Consider the following 24,163-nt stretch of genomic DNA (forward strand, 5'->3'; position numbering starts at 1 on the left):
TTAATCACATTTGGTTTAATGTTTGCAAGTTTCCTTTAAATTTTCTTTGTTTATGCAGTTTCCCTTTAAGGGACTGCTTTTTACTTTGTCCCTGATTTTGTTAATTTAGTTTATTTGGTTGACTCAAAAGAGTTACAACACTGGCATCTACCTGACAATGTGAAAAATTTCACAGTTATGTCCTGTCTGGCCAATTGTCATCTCATCAGTTTACTCTTACCATCAGCAAAGATTGAAGCTATCAAGTGGCGTGGCACTTACTCAGCAATAACTTACCCACTGATGTTCACTTTGGGTCCAGCCAGGGCCACTCAGCTTCTGACCTCGTTGTGGCCTTGGTCCAAACATGGACTTAAGAGCTGAACCCAAGAGGTGAGGTCAGAGTGACTGCTCTTGGAATCAAGACATCATTTGACTGAGTGTGGTATCAAAGGAGCCCTAGCAAAAATGAAGTGCATGGGAATAAGGGGGAACACGCTCCACTGGTCGGAGTCATGCCTAGCACAAAGGGAGATTGTTGTGGTTGTCAGAGGCCAATCCATTCAGCCTCAGGACATCACTGCAGCTGTTCCTCAGGATAGTGTCCTAGGCCCCACCGTCTTCAGCTGCTTCGTCAATGACCTTCCCTCCATCATAAGCTCAGAAATAGAAACGTTCGCTGATGATTGCACAATGTTCAGCACCATTCACAACTCCTCAGACACTAGGGCAGTCCATTCCTGCATTGAGGGAGACCTGGACAACATTCAGACTTGAGCTGATTAGTGACAAGTAACTTGTGTGCCACACAAGTGCCAGGCAATGACTATCTCCAAGAAGAGAAAATCTAACCACATCTTTTTGACGCTCAATGGCATTACTATTACTAAATCTCCCACTATCAACATTCTGAGGATTACCTTGGGTTAGAAACTGAACTGGACCAGCCATATGAATTATGTGACTGCAAGAGCGGGTGAGAGGCTGGGTGTTTTGTGGTGACTGGCTCACCTCCTGACTCCCCAAGCCTGTGCGTAATCTACAAGGCGCAAGTCAGGAGAGTGATGGAATTCTCTGCACATGCCTAGATGAGTGCAGCTCCAAAGATACTCAAGAAGCTCAATACCTTTCAAAACAAAGCAACCCACTTGATCATCACCCCACCCACAACTTTAAACATTCAACGCCAGACCATTGGCACACAGTGACAGCAATATATACCATGTGTGAGATGTACTGCAGGAGGCTCCTTCAACAACACCTTCCAAATCCATGACCTCTACCATCTAGAAGGACAAGGGCAGCAGATGCATGGAAACACCACAAGCTGCAAGTTCACCTCCAGGTCTCACAGCATTCTGACTTGTAATTATATCACTGTTCTTTCACTGTTATTGGGTCAAAACCTGGGACTCTTTTGTACCAGCACTGTTGGTGTACCCACAACTTGTGAGGTTGGATTTTATGCTCTCCTGCTGGTGGGTTTGAAGGCGTGATGGACTTTTAAAAAGCAGCGTGTGACCTGCTTGCCCCTGACCTGTCTCTCATTTTACTGCCTGCCCTTGAACCTAATGAAGCCCTTAACTGACCAATTGGTGACCACTTAAGTGCCTCAACGCACCCCTGCTGCTATTTTACCCACGGCAGGGGGAGACCCATGCCAAGTGGCTAGCTTGGCAGCTTTTATTGGGCAGGCTGGTGTTGGGCAAGGAGAGGGGACCTCCTTTGGGGGTCCCGATTGCCCATCATAGGCACCCCCTCCATGGTCACAATGCCCCCTTTCCTCTCCCCACCAGTCTCTCAAATCCAGCCCTCCACCACCTCGCCTCTTGCTGCCTGCCAGCCAGGCAGTGCCTGCAGATACTCCAAGTCCCAGACTTACCTCCATTACCTCCTCCTCTTCAGGGACTGGCTGTAGTCCCAGAAGTGGCCACTGCTTGAACCTGGCGCTGCTGGGACTAGGTTGGCTGGCAGTTCTCTAAGGTAGGATTTCTTCCTCAGTTGGGGGAGGGAATCTTGCCCCGAGCCAGTTAATGCATCAACAAATGTAAAATGACTGTGGGGCAGCTGGCCAGCTTTTTAGTTGGCAGGGGTGGTGGGGTGGGGTGGTTAGATGGGTGGAGAGCACTGACTCATAAAATCCAGCCCATGGACGGCAGTTGTTCAAGAAAAGCAGCTCCCCACCAACTTCTCCAGAGAAATTAGGGATGAGTAATAAATGCTGGCCTTGCCAGCAGTGCTCACATCCCTTAAATCAATAGAAAAAAACAACTAGTGCCCTGTCGTGGCTGCTGGCTGGGAAGACCAGCAATATTTAGACATTACATGGTAAAAGGCCAGACCTGCTACCATATTGTTGCCTGGGAAACCTTCCATGGCAATCCTTGTGCATCCTGGACCTCAGTAAGGTGGGTTTCACAAGACCACGAGGAGAAGCTCTGATCTGCTTATTCCGTGCCTTGGATTCCCCAAGATGAACACTCAGGAGGTGGAAAAGTGTAACTGAGGTCAAGAAGCAGCCTGTTCAAGGAGTCAAACAGGGACTGCAGCCTTTGGCACTGTATATAATGTGGAAAATAGTTTTGGCTTGTTTCAGAATGGAGAAGCTGCCAGGATATCTTTAAAATGGCTTAGGTTTTTATGGGATGCCACTACATGGTGTAGCACTCTCTGCCCAAGGTATATTGCTTTTATATATTCTGATGAGTCATGTTGGACTTGAAATATTAACTCGGTTTCTCTCTCCACAGATGCTGCCACTCTGGCTAAGTTTTTCCAGTGCTTTGTGTTTTTATTTCAGAGCTCCAGCATCTGCAGTATTTTATTTTTATTACATTGCTTCGTTTGTGAATGTAATTTTGAGATATGTCCTTAATAAACAGTATTTGATGGTGCTATTTAGATCCTGACTATTCTAGTCAGAGTGCCGAAGGGGGAGCTCTGCAAGCAAGGGCTGAACTGTTTGTAATGTTTATTAAGCTTTAATGAAGTAATTTATTTTCTTTGAATCTTGGATTACAAAAACCGTTATAAGTTCAAAAAGCTTTACTTTGTTGACTTGCCTAAATATACTCTGGCTTCAACTGATGGTACAGAAGATAAAACTGACAGTCCAAGCTCACCTTTGTAACTGATTAAAAAATTTAGTTTCGTCTGTTTAACCCATAACCTTGAGATTTATGTGCGTTACATAGATTTAACATGGTGATCTTATCACCTGATGATGTGACCTAGGACATTTGAGTATTGGCATGAGTTAAGTTTCAGGGCTATTCGCTGAAGTTGCTTTCACTTTGATCCTGGAATAATACCATTGCGCCAGGTTCCTAACACATGGGACTTGTGCAGCTTACACATTCCTTAACTTCAGCTCTGGTTTTAAAGAAGGAAAAAGTCTTTCCTGTGGTCAGACTCATGAATTGTGGCTTGTACCCCAAACCACCCTAGCAACCCTCTCAGGAAAATGTAAAGGGACTTCAAGCAGTCTCATAGTTATCAATCTTTTACCAAAATAACTTTTTCAGTAAAATTCTACCTCCTTGACTGAGTCGCGCTCCTTGTTTTCCTTTTGGTTTTATGATAGATGTTGACTGCAGACTGTTACAATTGGGACCAGTAACTTTAGTTTAAAGTTGTCAAAGGTTGAAATTACGCACTAGGAGAATAAAATCACAAGATTCCATAGTGTTAAACAAACAAAATAAACTTTCCTATACAAAATCAGAAAAGTAAAACAAGTTACAGTACCTAACTTATACTCAACATTCAGAATGAACTGAGGTAAATATGCACTTCTGAGCCATGACTGCCTGGAGGCTGCAAATAGCCACAGCTTTTCAGTATGGAGCCCCTTCCCTTGCTGCAGAGCAATTGGACAAATCGAAACCAGAGAACCTTCTTAAACTCTGCCCATCTCCATGATGATGCAGCCTTTTAGGGTTCACTGTTTTAAAACTAATTTAGCTCTAACTCCCAAAACAAAACATCTCTCTGGACTGCACTTCTTTGCAAGCAGTGTAGACACCATGTCTCCAGTTCTCCAGCTAAGTAAGCCCACCTGCTTTTTATGGCTCAATCTCATCTATTCTCACTCTATTAAGTAAAGGTGGGCAACCTTCTGAACTATTTTCTTTTAGGTGTTCTGACTATCCCTAAAGCCCAGCATTTTAGTTACCTTACCTTCGCAACAACAATCTGCCTAGAACTAACATTACCGCTAAAATATTAGCGTGAACCATGAGGTAGATATTAATAACAAGATGGTGTAGGTTTTTATGGCAGTGTTTATCAATATTATTTTTTCTTATTTGGGAGCATTATAACCCATTAGTTCTAGAACAGCAATGTTAGCTATTTTGCTCTAGTTGTGTACAGACAAAGAATTTTTATTGTGCTATTACATGTAAATATTGTCCACATAACTATCATAAAATGGTCATTTGTACTCCGAAAACTTGAACCTTTAACACCTTTGCTGACTGGCTGACAAAATGGTACTTGCATTCATGTATAATTTGAGGTAAGATAATGGATCTTCCCTGACTGCTGGGCTACTCTGTGATGTTAGGCACTTTGTCACTCCAGACTTGCTTGCTTAATACTCACCTCGCTGGTCTCTCTCCTCCGCCCTCCATAAACTCCAACCTGTCCAGGTTTTGCTGCACATTTACCATCACACACTTATCCCCAGTTGTCCATCACCCAGGTCCTCATGGAACTACATTGGCTTCCCATTGCCTAGTGCCTTTGATTCCTTGTTCCCATGTTTAATTCCCTTACAGCCTTGCCCCATCCTTCCCCCTATGCCCTCGTTCAGTGTTATAGTCCTCACCTTGAACACACTCTTCTCTGATTCTGGTCTCCTCAGCACCTCGTTCTCTACCCCTGGTGGTAGAACGTTCAACGCTCTATAATTCCTTCCTTAAACCTCCTTATCTTTCCTTTAAAGAAATATCCCCAAAATCTATCTCTTTGATCAGGTTTTTAATCATACCCTCCTAATATCTCCTTTCTTGGATTGGCATCAGCTTTCCTTACGTCTTCTGAAAAATACATGGGACATTTTATTATAGTGAAGGCAATATATAAATGGTAGTAATAGTTGATGGTACACCATCATTAGCATGGTTCATCCTGCTAAATGTCCACTCTTCTGACATGATGAGTACACATTTTAGCTACCTTACGCCATTGTCTTAGCATAATAGCTGAGTCAAGTGCTGGGTTCAATCCCTGATCCAGGCTAAACTAACTGATTTCAGCCTGGATGTCAGTTGAGGGTATCCCTTTTGGCCCAAGCACACTTGGGTTAGAGAAGTAAAATTGGTCTGTGTTGTTGCACAATCAGTTCCTATTGTGTGGGAACAGGGTTGTGATAGGTGTCTTGATTCAGTAGGTTACTATGGGCTGGATTTTACTGCCCCCCCCCCCCCCCCCCCCCCCCCCCCCCCCCCCCCCCCGGGCATGTTTTCAGTGGGTTTGGGGGAGGGCACATAAACTGGCACCACTGCTTTCCTGCCCAGCCCCAATCCTGTCCCCATAATATGGCAGGGCGAGCAAGGTGCCCAATAGCCCACCCAAACTTGGATCTATTGAGGCCAATTATTGCTCACTTCAGACGCTCAGTCCACCTCCACTATCAGAATACACTGGACTGTGGCAGGTGGGCAAGAGTGCGAAGGTCATGGTGAAAAGACAGGAAGGAAGGGGGGTGCCCCTTGTGCATCAGGAACACCCTCCTTCTAAGACTGTACCCCTCCCCACTTTGTGTTTCGCCGCCTGGCCTCCAAACCACCACCAACCCTAACCCCCTGCCCACCATCCCCAATCAAATTGGCTGGCAGCTCTCGAGGGTGGGACTACCTTCCACTGAGGGGTGGAAGTCTGACCCTCTGCTTGTTAAGGATATTGCTGTGGGGCAGGCCTTTTTTAAAGTGGGTTGGAAAGTCGGTCGCTTTCCGACCGACTTTTCTTGTGGGCAGGTGGGGCCAGCGAGGATGAAACTTAACCACTTTGCTAAATACGGTTTGACAGAGTGTCCGCTTGGCTCAGTGTAGCATTGTCATCCCTTGTCACGGGTTTGTGAACTAAAACTCGATCCAGGACTTAAACACACAACCTAGACCGACATTTCAGTGCAGAATGGAGGAATTTCTACATTGTCAGATGTACCCTCTTTCAGGTGAGATGTTAAACCAAACCAATATTTGCCTATTAACATGGATGTAACCAATCCCACGGCAGCGTTAGATGAACAGGGAATTGTCTTGGTATCCGTGCCAACGTTCATCATTTGACCAAAACCACTAAAAGCAGATTGGCTGGACATTTATCTCATCTGTTGATTGAGGGACTTTGTCAAGTACAAATTAACAACCGCATTTGCAGCAAAACAACAATGTTTACACTAAAGTAAGCTATTGTGTGCAAAGTGTTTTGAAACGTTATGAGGTGCTAAATTTAATGTAAGTCTGCTCATTGTTTTTTACATCTCTTGGAATTGCCACTGAGATGCATGCTAACGATATTCAATTGAATAATTGGTTCTCCTTTAATGGGCCTGTATTGTACATGCACGTGTCTAGGCACTGATTAAGATAAACATGAACCATACCAGATGTGTGAGTCTTATGCTTCAATGGGAGTTACAGTAAAGATGCAAGTTTTCAAAAGATTTAAAACTTGGGTCCTTTAATAATGAACTGCATTATGAGTGCGAATAAAGACTGAGGATAAAAGCACAACAGTGAGAAGCTTTGTTGTTGATTCACAGTTGGTTTCTTTGACACTTGAATTCTCAACATCAACATTGTTTTATATCTGTCTCACATCAGTGGAGGGGCAGCATAAGGTTGAGTGACATTTTAGCCAGGAACGCCTATGTAGTATTGCTGAGCCCAGTTCCATCTCGGTTATAGTGTAATTAATGATGGAAAGATTGAGAATTTTGATCATGAATTATCTTCTGTTCAATAACTGGCCGTATATAGGACATTGATCATGTATTTTATTGATGCCTGACACCAAGGTGTAAAGTTTCTTCAGCTGTGAAGAATTTTCAGGAAGATCTCGATTATATCACATTGGAATAAAGCTGCTGAGGTAATGATGCTGGGACTAATGTACCTGTTCTTAATGCTAGATCTACTGTTTTAAACAGCCCTTTGATACAAAAAACCTACCTTAACTTGCACAAGATTGTAATTGTGCTACTGGGTTTCCTGATAGTGCCTATGTTTCTGTAAGTTCACTCCTGTGCTGGTGAGCAAATGTGTATTCAATTAATATGTCAACTGTGGCATTCTTTCCATTGTGGCTTTCTACCCATTGAACGTTATCACAGCTGGTTACTGTAACATGCTCCACTCACTGGCATAAGATTGCTTTTAAAAAAAGGTAGCGGGTTGTGTAACGCTTTTTAAAATCAGATGCAAGGTAAAGAAAATTTTTAATCTGCTTTCTGCTTCCACTCTTTTGAACCCCTGACAATCAAACAGCCTTTTATAACAGAAATCGCCCCTTACCAACTCCAAAGAGAAATTTGTCTGTTCAAAGTTGTGTACATTATCAAAGATTCGTCTTGATTCTGATTCTTCGCTATGTTAGTAATGATCATAATTGGGGACTGCATTTTTGTGTGGGCAGGTGTCAGAAATTGGATGATATAAGCTGCAGGGCCTGTGAGTCGGTGTGGTGCGCTGTTGATTTGCAGTTTAAAAAAAATTATTTTAACTCCTTCAATGCTGAACTCTTGAGAATTACCTCTACCATTCTAACACTTAACATTTGTGAAGTCAATATGCTGCCTTTCTCCATAATGATGCAAATATAACCTGGGCAGTTATGAAATCAACAGCAATTACACACAAAATGACTTCCCAGAGTCATTCTGCACAGCAGGAGCAGCAGCCTTATGCTTTTGATCGAGCAAGCAGAGAGAAATGGAAGTATGACTCTGTTTGGAAAGTCATTTTATTCGTAATTGCTGTTGATTTTATAACTGCTACAGGTTATATTTGCATCATTATGGAGAAAGGCAGCACTTTGACTGCATGAAGCATAAGTATTAGAAAGGCAAAGGCAATTCTCCTCGAGGTCAGCAGCGTTGAAAGAGTTAAAATAAGTATCTTCTGTTCAATAACTGGCCATATAGTGATAGCATCAAGTATTAGGCTATTGGTAAGTAACCTCCTGCTGGAATTTGGACTACCTGTGCTTGAACCTTACATCTGGCGCACTTAACCGACTGTGTCCTGCATGACTACAGCAATAGCAACTATGTCCGGTGTAAATACAGAAAACCATTAATTATAATCGGAAGGCATCCACTCCAGTGCTTGTAATGCATGGGGGAAGCAGGGAGCTTCATGCTGATGTTTTAACTTATTCTTTAGGGACAATGGAAAGGGTTATCACTAATTAAGTTTTATTGCTCCTTTCAGAATCAAGCACACAAACATTGTGTCACTGGAAGATATTTATGAGAGTCCAACACATCTCTATTTGGTGATGCAACTGTAAGTATTGATTGCACATTTCATACAACTGAATTTCTGTGTAGAGGTAACTATCCATCCACTAAGTGGTATTGCACATTCAATACTAGCTATTTATTGTACATGGACCTAGTGATACAACTATAATTTTTTATCCAGTGCTAAATATCAATACTGCATAGTCCTGGAAATATGGCTGTAAAGGTCCATCTAGTGCAAGCTCTCTATTACAGATTGGCTCAAAAATGCAAATGTAACTATCTTTCCAGTGCTGAATGTTTATTGCAAGTATCAATCTTTCCCAGGATAGGGTTTAAAATAACTATGTGAACTATAACATGGTATGTATTTTAAATAATTTATGTAAACTAGATTATATATAGGGTGATGTCAAGTCTGAAATGTGCTACAAGACAGAATCACATTGAGGCTGGATAATGCTCTGAATCATTGAAACATCTTTGTTTCCTATCTTGCTCATCTTATTAATGTGCACATGCTTGAAAGAAGTATTATTGTGATGATACTGACAAACAGGTTTCATATGATGGTAGATTATAGTGCTGCTGAACCATATAATTAGACTAATAGTGATGGGATTCATTTTATGGCTTTGTATTACTGAATTATTTCCAATATTTCCTGTACTTTATTGTATTTTTAATATAGCTTCAGCACAAAGAGCTGCAGGTCTACCCACCTAACTTAATGGGCTCTCCAAGCCAGTTTCCAGGAATACAAAATTGCCTCAAATAAGCATCCCTTCTTTTCCCTCCTTGCTACCACAGGATCTGTTTACAGATATGGTAGCAATGTGTAGGAGGTATGGGATATGATGGGCCCTTACAAATATGACTTTTGTAAATTATCTGAGGTATGAGTGATCTTCATTGTACCTGCTTTGGAGTGCGTGCACCCATTTGGGTAGATTTTGATTTTATGTGATAGTGTATGATGGTTGATAGCAAGTCTGCAGCCCGCTTTACATCACTCCTGATGAGTTTTTTTTAATTTGCAATGACTTCAATGGAAATAAAAATCACTATTACACAAAATCAAGATCATCCCCACTGAGCATGGAGTAGGCATGCCCGCTTCTTGCGTATTGCTGAAAAAAGAGACATGTTGTCAAAGCCTTTAATCTTGCACTCATCAGGACAGACACAAGTATGCCAAATTTCAAAGGGAACAATAATTTATGCTGCATGAGAAAAGTGGTTCTGATTGGTTGGAAAGTCAGCTTTGATTGGTTGCAACATTACCATGGCAAATATACCAGAGAATTATTGTTCCCCCATGCTTTTCTTTATTTAAAAATGGTGCAATATTTGGACATATTCCTTTTTCCTGCAGAGGACAGGTCTCTGCATATGAATATATGAGGCTTCTAGCAAGCGTAAGTGAGCTTCATGGCCACCACAACTGATAATCTTAAGTTAGTTGTTAATGTCATTCTTAGCATACTCAGGGTTGTTCATCAAGTGCTGCCCAATTGCGGAATCACATCTAACGTTAGATATTATGTCCCACGTTTTGCAAGCATGGGTTGGTTGATGTAGGGTCAGTACTCTGCCTATTAGTGCTGATCGATACGATCCACCAGTTGCTGAGGCATGCAATCCATGTCCCTAGCATTGTACCGGCATTCAAACTCATATACCACATCACTCATTTGTGTGGTAGGCAGAACATCTTTTTGGCTTGAAGGCAGCACCCTGTTACTGGAAAACACCACTTGTGTTGCCATTGCATAGTAGCAACATGAAAAGGCTAGCTCCACCTGTGTTCAAATTTTTAAGATACTTTACTCTTCCAGGGTAATTTGAGGTGGACTGGGCCCTTTCCAGGTCCAAAAGTGGTGGTGACCTTAGGCTCGTGCATGAGTATGCGCGATATACAGTGAGCAATGATCTGATTGCGGTGGCCATTATCCCGCAAGATAACTTTGGTACACCCTATTTCAGTGTCAAATTTGCATGGTGAGTAAATAAATTGGGCTTTATTTGAGATTGCTGATAAGGCCAGTCTTCTAGCGCTGGAGCTGTAGCATTCCAACAGGTATATTGAGCAGTGAAGGTAGACTTGTTGTAGAGAACCTGATTGCGGATTTCTGAACTAGCACGTCAAGGAAAGGGAGCTCATTAGACTGAATGTGCTAAGAATTACACTGACAAACAATTTAAGATGATCTGTTGGGTTCGCAATGTAGCTTACTTAAGCTTGCTAGAAGCTACATATATACAGTGACATGTCCCCTGCAGGCAAAAGAAATATGTCCAGACATTGTACCTTTTTTTGAATAAACAAAAGCATGGGGGACAATAGTTGTCTGGCACATTTACCATGGCAGTATCTTGACCAATCAGAGCCAACTTGTCAACCAATCAGCACCCCTTTTCTCAGGCAGTATAAATTGTTGTTCCCTTTGAAATTTAGCATTCTTGCACTTATCCTGATGAGTGTGAGATGAAAAGCTTCAACAGCATGTCTCTCTTTTTCCAGCAATATTCCAGTTCTGTACTATCCAGCAACTAGTTCCGCAACTCCTCTTCTGCCACTCATTTTACCCCCACTGTCAGTAAACATTCGGTACAAAGCTGCTGGCTGGGTTGAGGAGGCTCCTGCAGGTTCAGACCCTTTTCAATGATTATCCTCGGCACCTGGCCCTTTTTTTATGGACTTGTAGCTCATACTGGTTTGCTGTTGGCAATTGATCAGGAGCTCTAATGGGGGAATGGTGCCTCAGAAAAGCTCTTCTGCAGTTTGTTGACCACCTTGGTCCCTACTGTGTCTTTTGCATTGAACTCTCTTTGATTGAGCCAGGTTGCATAGTAAATGGCTCACGAATGGGTTGCTGTAGTTTCTGTTTTATTGTTCATATGCTTAAAAATCAATGACCATCATACCCAGCGACAGTTTGAAAGAAGCTGGCCTGCATTAATATTGTTTGCAGGTTAATTTGAATAATATGATCTCTTCAAGTACTTAGGAAAGCTCTGATCTGTAATATTCATGGGCTGTTTGTTCATGTTGTAGGAGTGTGTGGGTTGGGTGGTGGGGGTCGATGTTGTCTGCTTGTGTGCTGCTCCACGGGGAGGAAGTTGGAATCTATGACCTCTGCTGGCTTGTGAGTGCTGCCGACAACTAATTACAGTGTGGGAGAAGGAGCTGTAGACAACCTGTACTGTACATGTTGACATTTGAGTCATTGGCCCCATTGACATAACAGAATCAAGCAAAACCTACTTTTGACGTTTTGCTTTTGCCATTTTTTGACAGGCTTCAACATAAGTTACAACTTTTTCTCCTAATAAGAATCTTTCACCCTTGACGAACATGGAATTAAGGGAACACCTTTAACTCTTTCAGGAACCAGCTCATATGAAGCTTTGTTCCCTGGAAAAAAACATGCGTCAATGGAGTTTTGTAATCTCAGTAGGACTCTTTCCAAAGGGAGGCTTACAAACACTACTTCTTTAACCCTGTAAGGCCTCGGTGCAGTGAAGGAATGTCAGCTCGTGATGATTTGCTTTATTGAGGTTTTGGAGCTCTTAAGGGAAAAGGAGCAGCTTTCTTTAAAATAAATAGTAACAAGTAGATTCATTTATCGCACACTTTGTGTCTTTGGATGGCATTAATTAGAATTTTGGACTCTTTGACGCTAACATAATAGGTAGACAGGAGCTCATAATCGCATCCAAAATTGTCACCTGACACTATTACGCCCACTCAGTGGGTGGAATCTTCTGCCCTCCCCTGTGGTGAGTTTGGTGAATATATGAGCATAGGTGGGGGGGTGCATTGAATTGGGCAGGTGGCAACCCCACTGCCACCTTGCCTCCAAACGATTAAGACTGTGGCAGGAAGGCCTGTGGACGGCCTTCCCACCTCACTGCCAACTCAGGCAAACAAGTAGGCTGATTATCAACCCAGCGCTGGGCAGGGACTCATCATGCAGTGAGCACAACAAACCTGTGTGGGGCTGCTTGCAGTCTTCCAGGGTGGGGGCCCCTTTTTCAAAGGCATTCAATGCTTGATTGAGGAAACTGGCATTGTGGTGGGGATGGGAGACATGTTGAGAGCTACGCCCTTGCCCTTGCTGCTGACACCCCTCTCCCCACTCCACCCGAGTGGCACCTACTTCACAAACCCCTCCTGCTATGACTCACCTCTTCCCCTCAGATCCAGCAAGAATCCTAGGCCTTGCGGGAACGTTGTTCCATCTGTAGCCACTGCCTCTGGGGTGACGCTACTGAGTAAAGAAGGACATAAGAAATAGGAGCAGGCCATTTGGCCCCTCCAGCCTGCCCCGTCATTCAATAAGATCATGACCGATCTGCCCTAGGCTTCAACTCCTCTTTTGTGCCTGCTTGTCATAGCCCTCAACTCCCCGATATTTCAAAAATCTATCTACCTCCTCTCTAAGTACCAGTAATCTAGCCTCCACAACTCTCTGGGGAAGAGAATTCCAGACATTCACCACCCTATGAGAGAAGAAATTCCTTTGCATCTCAGTTTTCAATGAGTGTTCCCTTATTCTGTGATTACGTCCCCTAGTTCGAGATTTCCCCACTAGTGGAATCACCTTCTCAAAATCTACCCTGTCAAGCCCCCTCAGAACCTTGTATGTTTCAATAAGATCACCCTCATTCTCCTAAACTCTAATGAATAAAGGCCTAACCTGTTTAGCCGTTCTTGATAAGACAACACCTTCATCCCAGGAATCAGCCTAGTGAATCTCTTTTGAACTGCCTCCACTGCCAGTATATCCTTCCTTAAATACGGGGACCAAAATTGTACACTGTACTCGAGGTGCGGCTTCAGCAACACCCTGTACAGATGTGACAAGACTTCCCTATTTTTAAACTCCAACCCCCTAGTGATACAGACTATAATTACTGGCTGTACCTGCATGCTAACGTTTTGTGTTTCATGCACAAGAACACCCAGATCCCTCTGTGCTGCACTTTTTTGGAGTCTCTCTCCATTTAAATAATAGTCTGCCTTTTGATTCTTCTTACCAAGGCACATGACCTCACACTTTCCTACATTAAACTCCATCTGCCAAGTTTTTTCTCGCTCACTCAACCTATCTATACCCCCTTGCAGATTCCTTATGGTCCTCATCACAGCATGCTCTCCTGCCTATTTTTATATTGTCAGCAAAATTGGATACATTACACTCTGCCCCCTCCTTCAAGTTATTAATATAGATAGTAAATAATTGAAGCCATAGGACTGATCTTCATGGCACTCCACTAGTTATGTCTTTCCAACCTGAAAAAGACCCATTAATCCCAACTGTCTGTCTTCTGTGTGTTAACCAATCCTCAATCCCTGCTAATATGTTACCCCCAATACTGTGAGCTCTTATCTGTGCAATAACCTTTTATGTGGCACCTTATTGGATGCCTTCTAGAAATCCAAATACACTACATCTACCAGTTCCCCTTTATCAACTCTGCCTGTTATATTTTCAAAGAGCTGAGGCAAATTTGTCAAACATGATTTTCCTTTCACAAAACCATGTTGACTCTATTTGATTGGGTTAAGCTTTTCTAAATGTCCTGCTATTTCTTCTTTAATAATGGTCTCTAGCAATTTCCCAATGACAGATGTTAGGCTGACTGGCCCATAGTTTCCTGCTTTTTGTCTCCCCCACTTCTTGAACAAGGGTGTCACATTAGCAGTTTTCCAATCCTCCGGGACCCTCCGGAATCCCGTGAGTTCTGGAATATTTTGACCAATGCCTCCACTATCTCTGCAGCCACTTCCTTTAAAACCCTTGGATGCAAGCCATCAAGTCCTGGCGACTTGTCTGCCTTTAGACCCATTAGTTTTACTTTTACTTTTCTCAAAGGGTCATGAATCTGTGGAATTGCAGTAGATGCCCGGACGCTGAATAAAATTAAGGAGGAGATAGACAGATTTTTAATTAGTAATGGGTTGAAAGGTTATGGGGAGAGGGTGGGAAATTGGAGTTGAGGCCGAAATGAGATCAGCCATGATCGTAATGAATGGCGGGGCAGTCTCGAGGGGCTGAACTGCCTACTCCTGCTCCATGTTCTTATGTTCTGTTAGTTTGTCAAATACTTTGTACCTTGTGATAGAGGCTGTTACAAGATCTTTTCTCCCATTAGTTCCTTGCTTAACTGATATCTTTGGGATGTTTATAGTATCCTCCACTGTGAAGACCGATGCAAAATACTGGTTTAAATTATCTGCCATTTCCCTGTTCCCCATTATCAATTCTCCAGTCGCATCCTCCAAGGTTCCCATGCTGACTTTAGCCACTCCTTCTTTTCATATACCCATAGAAGCTCTTGCTGTTTGTTTCTATATTTCTTGCCAATTTACTTTCATAATCAATTTTCTCCCTCTTTATTAGCTTTTTAGTTATCTGCTGCTGGTTCCTAAAAAAATTCCCAATCCTCTGGCCTACCACTAATTTTCACCACTTTGTATGTCTTAGTTTTGATTGGATACTCTCCTTGACCGCCTTTGTTAACCACGAGTGGTTCATCCTTCTCAGTGAGTCCTTTTTAACCAGGATAAATTTTTGCTGAGTGTTATGAAATATCTTCTTAAATGTCTGCCACTGCTCATCCACTGGCCTTCTCCTTTGTCTATTTTCCCACCCCACTTTAGACAACTCTTTCTTCATACCTCTGTAATTGCCCACATTTAAGTTGAGGATACTGGTTTGAGACCCGAGCTGCTTGCCCTGAAACTAAATTCAAAATTCTACCATGTTGTGATTGCTACCGCCTAGACGGTCCTTAACTATGACATCTCTTATTAATCCCACCTCATTACACATTACCAGATCTAAAATATCCTGTTCCTGGGTAGGTTCTGCAATGTATTGCTCTAAGAAACAAACCCTGATGCATTCTACAAATTCGCCTTCCATGTTACCCCTGCCAATCTGATTTGTCTAGCCAATATGCACCCATGACAATTGTAGTGCCCTTCTTATACACCTCCATTATTTCCTGATTTACACTTTGTCCTATAGTGAGGCAACTCTTCGGGGGCCTATAGACAACTCCTACCCGTGACATCTTCCCCTAGCTATTCCTTATTTCCACCCAAACTGATTCCACATCACGATCTATTGCACCTACATTACTACTCACCACCGCACTGATACCTTGCTTTATTAACAAAGCTATCCCACCTCTTTTTCCTTTTTGCCTATTTTTTTCTGGAATGTTGAACGCCCTTGAATATTGAGTTCCCAATCTTGGTCATCCTGCAACCACATTTCTGTAATAGCTATCAAGTCATATTCATTTAGTTCTATTTGTGCCATCATCTCTTTTATCTTGTTACAAATGCTGCGTGCATTCAGATAAAGAGCCTTAAGCTTTGACTTTTTGCTATTATTACTCATTCTGGTTCTAATTTCTGCTGCAATCATCTGCTTGTATTTTCTGCTCCTTCCTGTCACACTTTAATTATCGTTCACCCCTTCACTACCCTGCAATCTACTCTCTCATTTCCTTTTGATTTTTTAATCTTCCCTTCAACTGAACCCTCCCTGCCATTAATGAGTTTAAAGTCCTATCTACAGCCCTAGTTATACTATTTGCCAGGACACTGATCCCAGCATGGTTCAAGTGAAGCCTGTCCCAGTGGAACAGCTCTCTCCTTCCCTGTACTGGTGCCATTGCCCCTTGAATCGGAACCCATTTCTCCCACACTAATCTTTGAGTCACAAGTTTGCCTCTCTAATCTTATTTACCCTATGCCAATTTGCATGTGGCTCAGGTAGTAATCCGGAGATTATTATCTTTGTGGTTCTGCTTTTTAACTTAGCCCTGAGCTGTTCGCAGTCCCTCAGCAGAGCCTCTTTCCTAGTCCTATCTATGTCATTGGACCTGTATGGACCACAACAACTGGATCCTTCCCTTCCCTCCCATTTCAAGTTCCTCTCCAGCCCAGAAGAGATGTCCTTCACCTTGGCACCAGATAGGAAACACAGCCTTCGGGAGTCTGTCTTGGCTGCAGAGAACAGTATATATTCCCCTAACTATGCTATCCCCTATTACTACTACATTTCTCTTTTCTCTCCTCACTTGAATGGCTCTCTGTACCACAGTGCTGTGGTCTATGCCCTTGTCCACACCGGGAGCAAGAACCTCATACCTATTGGGCAAGGGCATTGGCTGAGGCTCCTCCAGAGCTAAATTCTGGATCCCCATACCTGCCTCACTCACGGTCACACCCGCCTGTCCCTGACCAAGGTCCAAATTTGATGTAATTAATCTAAGGAATGTGACTGTATCCTGAAATAGTGTCTAGGTAACTCTTTCCTCCTTCCTGATGTGCCGCAGTATCTGCAGCTCAGATTCCAGCTCATCAACTCTGAGCCGAAGTTCCTCGAACAGCCAACACTTGCTGCGGATGTGGTCACCGTGGATCACATCGGCGTCCACCAGCTCCCAGATACCACAGCTGCAACACATCGCCTGCCCAGCCATCTCTATTTCATTTAATTAATCAATTTGGATGTTAAGTATTTTAAAAATGAATTTCTTAACTGTACTCTTCAGCTGTAATAACATCCCCTGATTTAAAACACTTGGCCAATCAAAAGAGACATGGAAGAGATACCCACCAATCACCTACCTGTTTTCCTTTGACATCACACTTCGGCTTTGACATGTAGAAACAGAGCTGCTGGTCTTTGGCTGGCAGCTCAGGGTAGGCTAGGACTTCTGCTCCCAGGATCAAGGGTCCTGGGGGAAGATCTACCATTGGCCTGTCAAGTGTCTGAATGGCGCAAGATGTGGCTGGCCTTCCCAAAAGAGACAACATGGGACTCTTGCCGGCGCTATAACCGGTGGCCAAGACCCCCGTCACCTCGAGATTCCACGCAGTACATCATTGCGCTGTGATCTCAGTTTTGTGGTTGAAACTTGGAGTGCAATTGACTACAGCTTTCGGCCTTGGAAGTGATAATGTTACCTACTGAGTATGGGCTGAAGGCAACTTTCAGCTCTTATTCTTTATATGTAGTTGGAGATAATTTATCAGCTCACCTTTATTAATGCTAGTGTTGGTTAAATGTATTGTTCTTTGATTGCTGGCAAAGTTGAGTTATGGTTGAAGTTTTTATAATTGTGTGGGTTTGCCATTAAAGGTCTGCCCTTTGTTTCCCCTGACCTGGATTCAAATATAATGCAGGCTGAAAGTGCAAGAGGCTACTCCTGGTGGTGTAAAATAATTTGGGCAGTCTACAGACATAATGATGGACAGGAAATGATCCTCTGGTTCATTCCGTCTCTCCCACAGCATTGTGATAACCATCTATACACCTTCCACAGTGCACCCAAGACTCTGATTTCTTGGAAGAAGCGAAAAACCGGATTAAAATGCCGGGTCAATTTGTGATGGGAAAGGAAACCTGGGAAATTCCTCTCCAATCTCCTTCAAACCAAGCTGTGATTGTATGGGCTTCTAGTGAATGTTACCTATGATGTAACACCAATTGGTGTTGCTATCTCATTTAGGGAGGACATAAGGAAGACTGGTGCAGAAAGTGCATAAAACTCTCTAGAGAGGGAGATTGTTAGTTGGTTTTGGAGGAGCTGGACCATCCAAGAAGGCTGCTCTAGACCTGGGAGCACATAATGCTGACACCACCTGATGAAAAATGGAAAAGCATTAAGGGAATAATGTTCTCTGACTCCCCTTCCAGCACAGAACCTCCAAAGGCAGTGGTAGAGATGGGACTGCAGCAAAGCTCCACACTGGGAGCGGAGGCTGGCAAAATGATTTTTGAAGTATTTTTGTTGTCTTTGTGAGCACAAGTGAAATCTGTGGGATGGGTCCTGTCCAAACAAATCACTTTGTAATCATCAGCTTTGGTAAATTTAATAACAATTGCATTTTGTCTATGATATTGCTAACTGCTTATTATAGTAATGTTTTTCCCATTACCTTTTGAGCTGATCTCGCTGCTCTTGGTGACATGGATCAATTTGCAATCTCATTCACATTAATAAAACCCAACATTGTATGTAGTTTAAAAGATATTGTATTGAGCCGAATTATCAGAGTGTTGGAAGTTATGATCAGGTGTAAACCATTAATCTGTCTTTAATAATTCAATTAAGTCTGTCTGCTCCAACTAAATGAGTGCTGCTCTCATGAGTACAATTTAACTGCAGCCTGGATTAATGAAGATGAACGGCTATTATCTTCAAGTGGGGCTGAAAATGCAGCCTGTTCATGCAGTCAGTGTGAAGAGGAGATTGGGTATAAAGCACCTTTAAGAAAGACAAGACAGCGAGACTAGTTGCTGCAGCCAGTCCATCCCACATTCACTTTTCCCTTGCTCCCTTGTAGATGAGGCACCTGTTACCTACCATCTCATCCTTGATGTGACTATCTGAGTCCTAAGCAAAGAATTAGAGCAGAAGGAGCCCATTCAGACTATTGCCTGTGATGGGACTTTGAACATCCTCTCCAATATGTCTGATACTCCTGATCTACGGTCACAACCCTGAAAATTTCTCAAAACAAAAACAGAATTACCTGGAAAAACTCAGCAGGTCTGGCAGCATCGGCGGAGAAGAAAAGAGTTGACGTTTCGAGTCCTCATGACCCTTCGACAGAACCTTTTGCCCTGAAAGTTTCTCCCTTTTAAGTGTCCAGGTAGATTTGCAAGTTGCTATGAATCTGCATGCACCACTTTTTCAGGTAGAGGTTGACCATTCCAATCATTGCAACAAAGTCCTTCTTGGGGCTTGGCTATAAAATCCTCATCCTAACTGTAGTGGAAGAAGTGTGGCTTTCACCACCAGACCCACTCTTGACATAAACAAAAACAAAAATACCTGGAAAAACTCAGGTCTGACAGCATCTGCAGAGAGGAACATGGTTAACGTTTCGAATCCGAATGACCCTTCAACAGAACTAAGTAAAAATAGAAGAGGGGTGAAATATAAGCTGGTTTAAGGGGAGGTGGGACAAATAGAGCTGGATAGAGGGCCAGTGATAGGTGGAGATAACCAAAAGATGTCATCGACAAAAGGACAAAGAGGTGTTGAAGGTGGTGATATTATCTAAGGAATGTGCTAATTAAGGGTGGAAAGCAGGACAAGCAAGGTACAGACAGCCCTAGTGGGGGTGGGGTGGGAGGAAGGAATCAAAAAAGGCTAAAAGGTAGAGATAAAACAATGGATGGAAATACATTTAAAAATAATGGAAATAGGGGGGAAAAGAAAAATCTATATAAATTATTGGAAAAAAAGTGGGGGTGGGGGGAAGGGAATCATGAAAATACTTGGGGGTAGATGGGGGAGGACCTTGAAAATACCTGTGCCAGGCAACGTGAGAGTTTCAGGGTGCCATTCTCAGCACTGGGCAGTTTGGAGGAAGCAAGCCTGGGGCCCAGGAAAGGCTGCCTGCCCCCATGGGGTGGACAGTCAATTCAGCTCGCCAACAGCCCTGTTGAAGCAGGAAGCTGACAGGTTTTCCAGCTGGCCACCACCACCACCACCAACCACCGTTCCCCCACAGCGGTGGCCTGGCTACTGTTTCTGAATTTTAAATGAAAGTTTTTAAGAAGTGGCTGGGAGCGCACCATCTTGCTGAAGCATCCTCCCAGTTTCTTAGCTCCTGCTGCAACCGGGTGCCTCTCTGAAGCTGCAAGGCCTCTCGTTGGCCCTCCAGTTTTGAGAGCTCGGTCTGTCGCCCTTAAATAGTCCAATGAAGGCCTCGCCCAGTTGAAACTCTTAATTTGAATCTGTTTCCTGCTTCCATGGTGAAAATCCAGCCCCAGGCCACTTCCCCAGTTGGCAGCCCCCAACACCCTCAGTCCAAGCTGGCACATGAGTACTGCCACCATGATGAGGTTTAAAATGGCTGCTAGATCCCATGGAAAGGGGCGTGGGTTCAAAGCAGGACCCATTGTCTTCAGATAAGGTGCAGGGAAAATTGAAAACAAATTTTGATGGTTTTTCCTCAAAAGGTTACATGGAAAGTCCTTGTAGCTTAAATTCCTTTTAATACTCTGGGTGCTACTAATGCACTAATCCTGCTCTGAGACTGTAGAGTTCTAATCGCTTACATTGTCAGCAGCTTTCTGCAGTGATCTGCTCTGTTAAGGTTACACTGAAGGATTTTTGAGTATTACTTTGGAACACAGTGAGGGCCAAAGGTCTCAGATCTATATTAAAAAAAGAAGTTATTTTAAGATGCATTTGTTATGAAATCTTGTCCCAAGTAAAAATCTTGTCCAGTTATTCTGAGGCTCTCGAAAGCAATAAATTTGTTGCATTTCAGTCCGTGGGAGAGCACTGTCCCGTTCTGCTGGTCGCTTTTACTGCAGCCCTGGTTATACAAGGGCTTTTTGCAGCTTGAATGTTTACAATCATTTACTGAGTAACTCCTTGGCTTAGTGCCCTTGAACTAATGAAATTATTTTTCTGTTCATCAAATATCAAAAAATAGGAGCAACAATAGACCACTTGGCCCCTTGAGACTGTTCTATAGCTTTCGTCATTTCAATACGATCGTGGTTCATCTGATTGTGACCTTAACTCCGCTTTTCTGTCTTCCCCACCATAACCTTTGACTCTCTTGGAGATCAAAAACCGAACTCAGCCTTGAATATATTCAATGATCCTGCCTTCCCTGCAGTCTATGAAAGAAAATTCCAAGAGAAGAATTTCCTCCTCCATCTTAAATGGGAGACTCCTTATTTTAAAACTGTGCCTCCTACTTCTAGATCCCCCCCCCCCCACCCCATGAGGGGAAACATACTCTCAGCATCCACCCTGTCCAGTCCCTTCAGAATTTTATATGTTATAGTAAGATCACCTCTCAGCCTTCTAAATTCTAATGAATATCGGTCCAACCTGCTCAACTTTTCCGCATAAGACAACCTATTCATCTCAGGAATCAACCTAGCAACCCCTTCTCTGAACTGCCTGCAATGGAAGTATATTCCTCCTTCAGTAATGAGGCTAAAACTGTGTGCAGTACTCCAAGTGTGGTCTCTCCAATGTGCTGTACTGTAGAAAGACTTCCCTAATTTTTTATTCCATCCCCTTGCAATAAAGGCCAACATTCCATTTTCTTCCTAATGTCTTGCTGTACCTGCATGTGCAAAGACAGTAGACCCCTCTGTACCATAGCATTCTGAAGTGTCCCTCCATTTACTCCAGCTACAGAAGTAACAAGATGAACTATATGGCTGAAAAGAGAGTCTTGTTGCTGAAGCTTTTCATCTTGTACTTGTCAGGACAAACACAAGAATGCCAAATTTCAAATGATGACAACAATCACTACAGGCAAAAAGGGTGCTGATTGGTTGGCAAGTCGACTCTGGCCGAGGCTTTGCCATGGAGAAAGCAACAGGGAACTATAGGCTCCCCAAGCTCCCTGGTAATTCATAAAAAATGCAATGCTGAACATATTCATTTTGTTTGTAGAGAATGGTCCCTGCGTATGAGTGTATCTCGTTTATAACAAGTATAAATGAGCCACATTACGAGCTTGACTGATTATACAAACATACGAATTAGGAGCAGGAGTAGGCCACTCAGCCCCTCGAGCCTGCTCTGCCATTCAATAAGATCATGGCTGATCTGAATGTAACCTCAGCGCCATATTCCTGCCTGCACCCCCCCCAATAACCTTTCACCTCCTTGTTGATCAAGAATCTATCCACCTCTGCCTTAAAAACATTCAAAGACTCTGCTTCCACCACCTGTCCAGGAAGAAAGTTCCAAAGACACGCAACCCTGAGAAAAAATTTCTCCTCATCTCTGCCTTAATTGAGTGACCCCTTATTTTTAAACAGTGGCCCCTAGTTTTAGATTCTCCCACAAGAGGAAACATCCTTTTCACATCCACCCTATCAAGATTCCTCAGGATCTTAAAGATTTCAATTAAGTCGCCTCTTACTCATCTAAATTCCAGTGGATATAGGCATAACCTGTCCAGCCTTTCCTCATAGGACAATCCGCCCATTCCTGGTATTTGTCAAGTAAACCTTCTCTGAACTGCTTCTAATGCGTTTACATCTAGACCAGTACTGTACACAATACTCCAGGTGTGGTCTGACCAATGCCCTGTACAACTGAAGCATAACCTCCCTACTTTTTGTAATCGATTCCCCTTGCAATAAATGATAGCATTCAATTAGCTTTCCTAATTACCTGCTGTACCTACATACTAACCTTCTGTGATTCATACACCATGACACCCAGATCCTTTTGAACCTTGGAGCTCTGCAATCTCTCACCATTTAGATAATGAGCTTTTTTTTTATTCTTCCTGCCAAAATGAAAGATTTCACATTTGCCCACTTTATACTCCATTTGCCAGATCTTTGCCCTCTCACTTAACCTACCTATGCCACTTTGTAGCCTCCTTTCATCCTCATCACTATTTACTTTCCTACCATTCTTTGTGTCCTGTTATCTTAAATTGGTGGTTAGTGTAGCTATTAGCGCACTCAGGGTTGTTCAGCAAGTGCTGCCCAAATGTGGGGTCACAACTAACAGTAGACGTTTTGTTTTGGATTTTACAAGTGTGGATTGGTGAACTATGATGCTTCATTCCATGTGACCTTCTAACCTCGCCCTGTTTGCCAGTGATGTTTTCTAAATTCCAGAGGATATTCTTTCAGTCCTCGTGGGCAGAATATTGCTGTCGGCGAGCGGGGGCGTGCCTGACCCACCGATGTGATGTCGTCCCGACATCATTTAGTAAGGCCACTGAAAAAGTAATTAAACTAGTTAAGAACGCCGCCCGTCCAACCTTAAGGTTGGCAGACAGGCGAAGAGCCCAAGCGATCTTTGCATTTTTCAGGAAACCTCATCCACGGGCGGGATGAGGTTTCCTGAAGCTTTCATAAAATAAGTAAATTACCCAACTTCACAAACATGTCCCAGCTCGTGTGACACTGTCACATGAGAGGACATGTTTAAATAAACTTTTACTTTATTTACTAACAAGTTTTGTGACCCATTCAGTCTACCTCAGGCAGCTCCGTGCCTCAGGGAGATAGTTGCGCCCTTTCTTGCTGGCCCCGACTCTCCCTCCTTCCCCTCCGCCTGCACAGGGAGCGCTGAGCTGAGTTAGGCTGGAAAGGCCTTAATTAGCCCGCCCGTGTAAAATGGCGGCAAGCAACAATTGCGGGTGGCGATCAGCTCAGCGCCAGCTCCCACCCAGTCTGCCCGTCATAGTAAAAAGTTAACTTTTTACTGGATTGAATCTCCTTTCCTGTGTTCCACTATGCCAGGATAAGGTGCTATATAAACTCGAGCGTTACTTATTGTTCATATTTCACTAAAATTAATGCAACACCTGAGTAGAGAGAATAAGATGTGCTTTGCTTTTATTTTTATGAGTGAGGTTTCTCCCCAGAACAGAAATACTAGCAAAGTAATTCTAACACTGGTACCTTCAGATATGCTTCAGTTTAGAATAGATTGTTTTATTGTAGCGATTTTTCTCATCCTCTGTTATTTTTCTACTGTGTGCAAGTCCCCAAATGCACAGACAGCTAACGTGAACCATAGGAAGCATTCACAGGCTGAAGAGACTTCAGCCTCCAGAGGTTAAGTGAGGCTCATCTGCCTTTGTGCAGACTGTATTGCGTGGGGAAGCTTTTTCTTCACTCTGTCCTGAATGTGTGGGCATCACTGGCAAGGCCAGCATTTATT

The 24,163-nt window shown here is 43.1% G+C and overlaps 1 protein-coding gene across 1 annotated transcript in view; it reads left to right on the top strand.

The window, feature by feature from the left end:
• The window catches only part of LOC121280523 (calcium/calmodulin-dependent protein kinase type 1-like), a 199,037-nt gene that overhangs the window by 156,754 nt on the left and 18,120 nt on the right, over window positions 1–24,163 (top strand). The window contains exon 4 of the mRNA XM_041192610.1: window positions 8,421–8,495. Within this exon, the coding sequence (XP_041048544.1) occupies window positions 8,421–8,495 (75 nt within the window). The remainder of the gene's footprint in view (window positions 1–8,420; window positions 8,496–24,163) is intronic.

Source organism: Carcharodon carcharias, chromosome 7 (assembly GCF_017639515.1).
Source record: "Carcharodon carcharias isolate sCarCar2 chromosome 7, sCarCar2.pri, whole genome shotgun sequence".
Classification (NCBI taxonomy): domain Eukaryota; kingdom Metazoa; phylum Chordata; class Chondrichthyes; order Lamniformes; family Lamnidae; genus Carcharodon; species Carcharodon carcharias.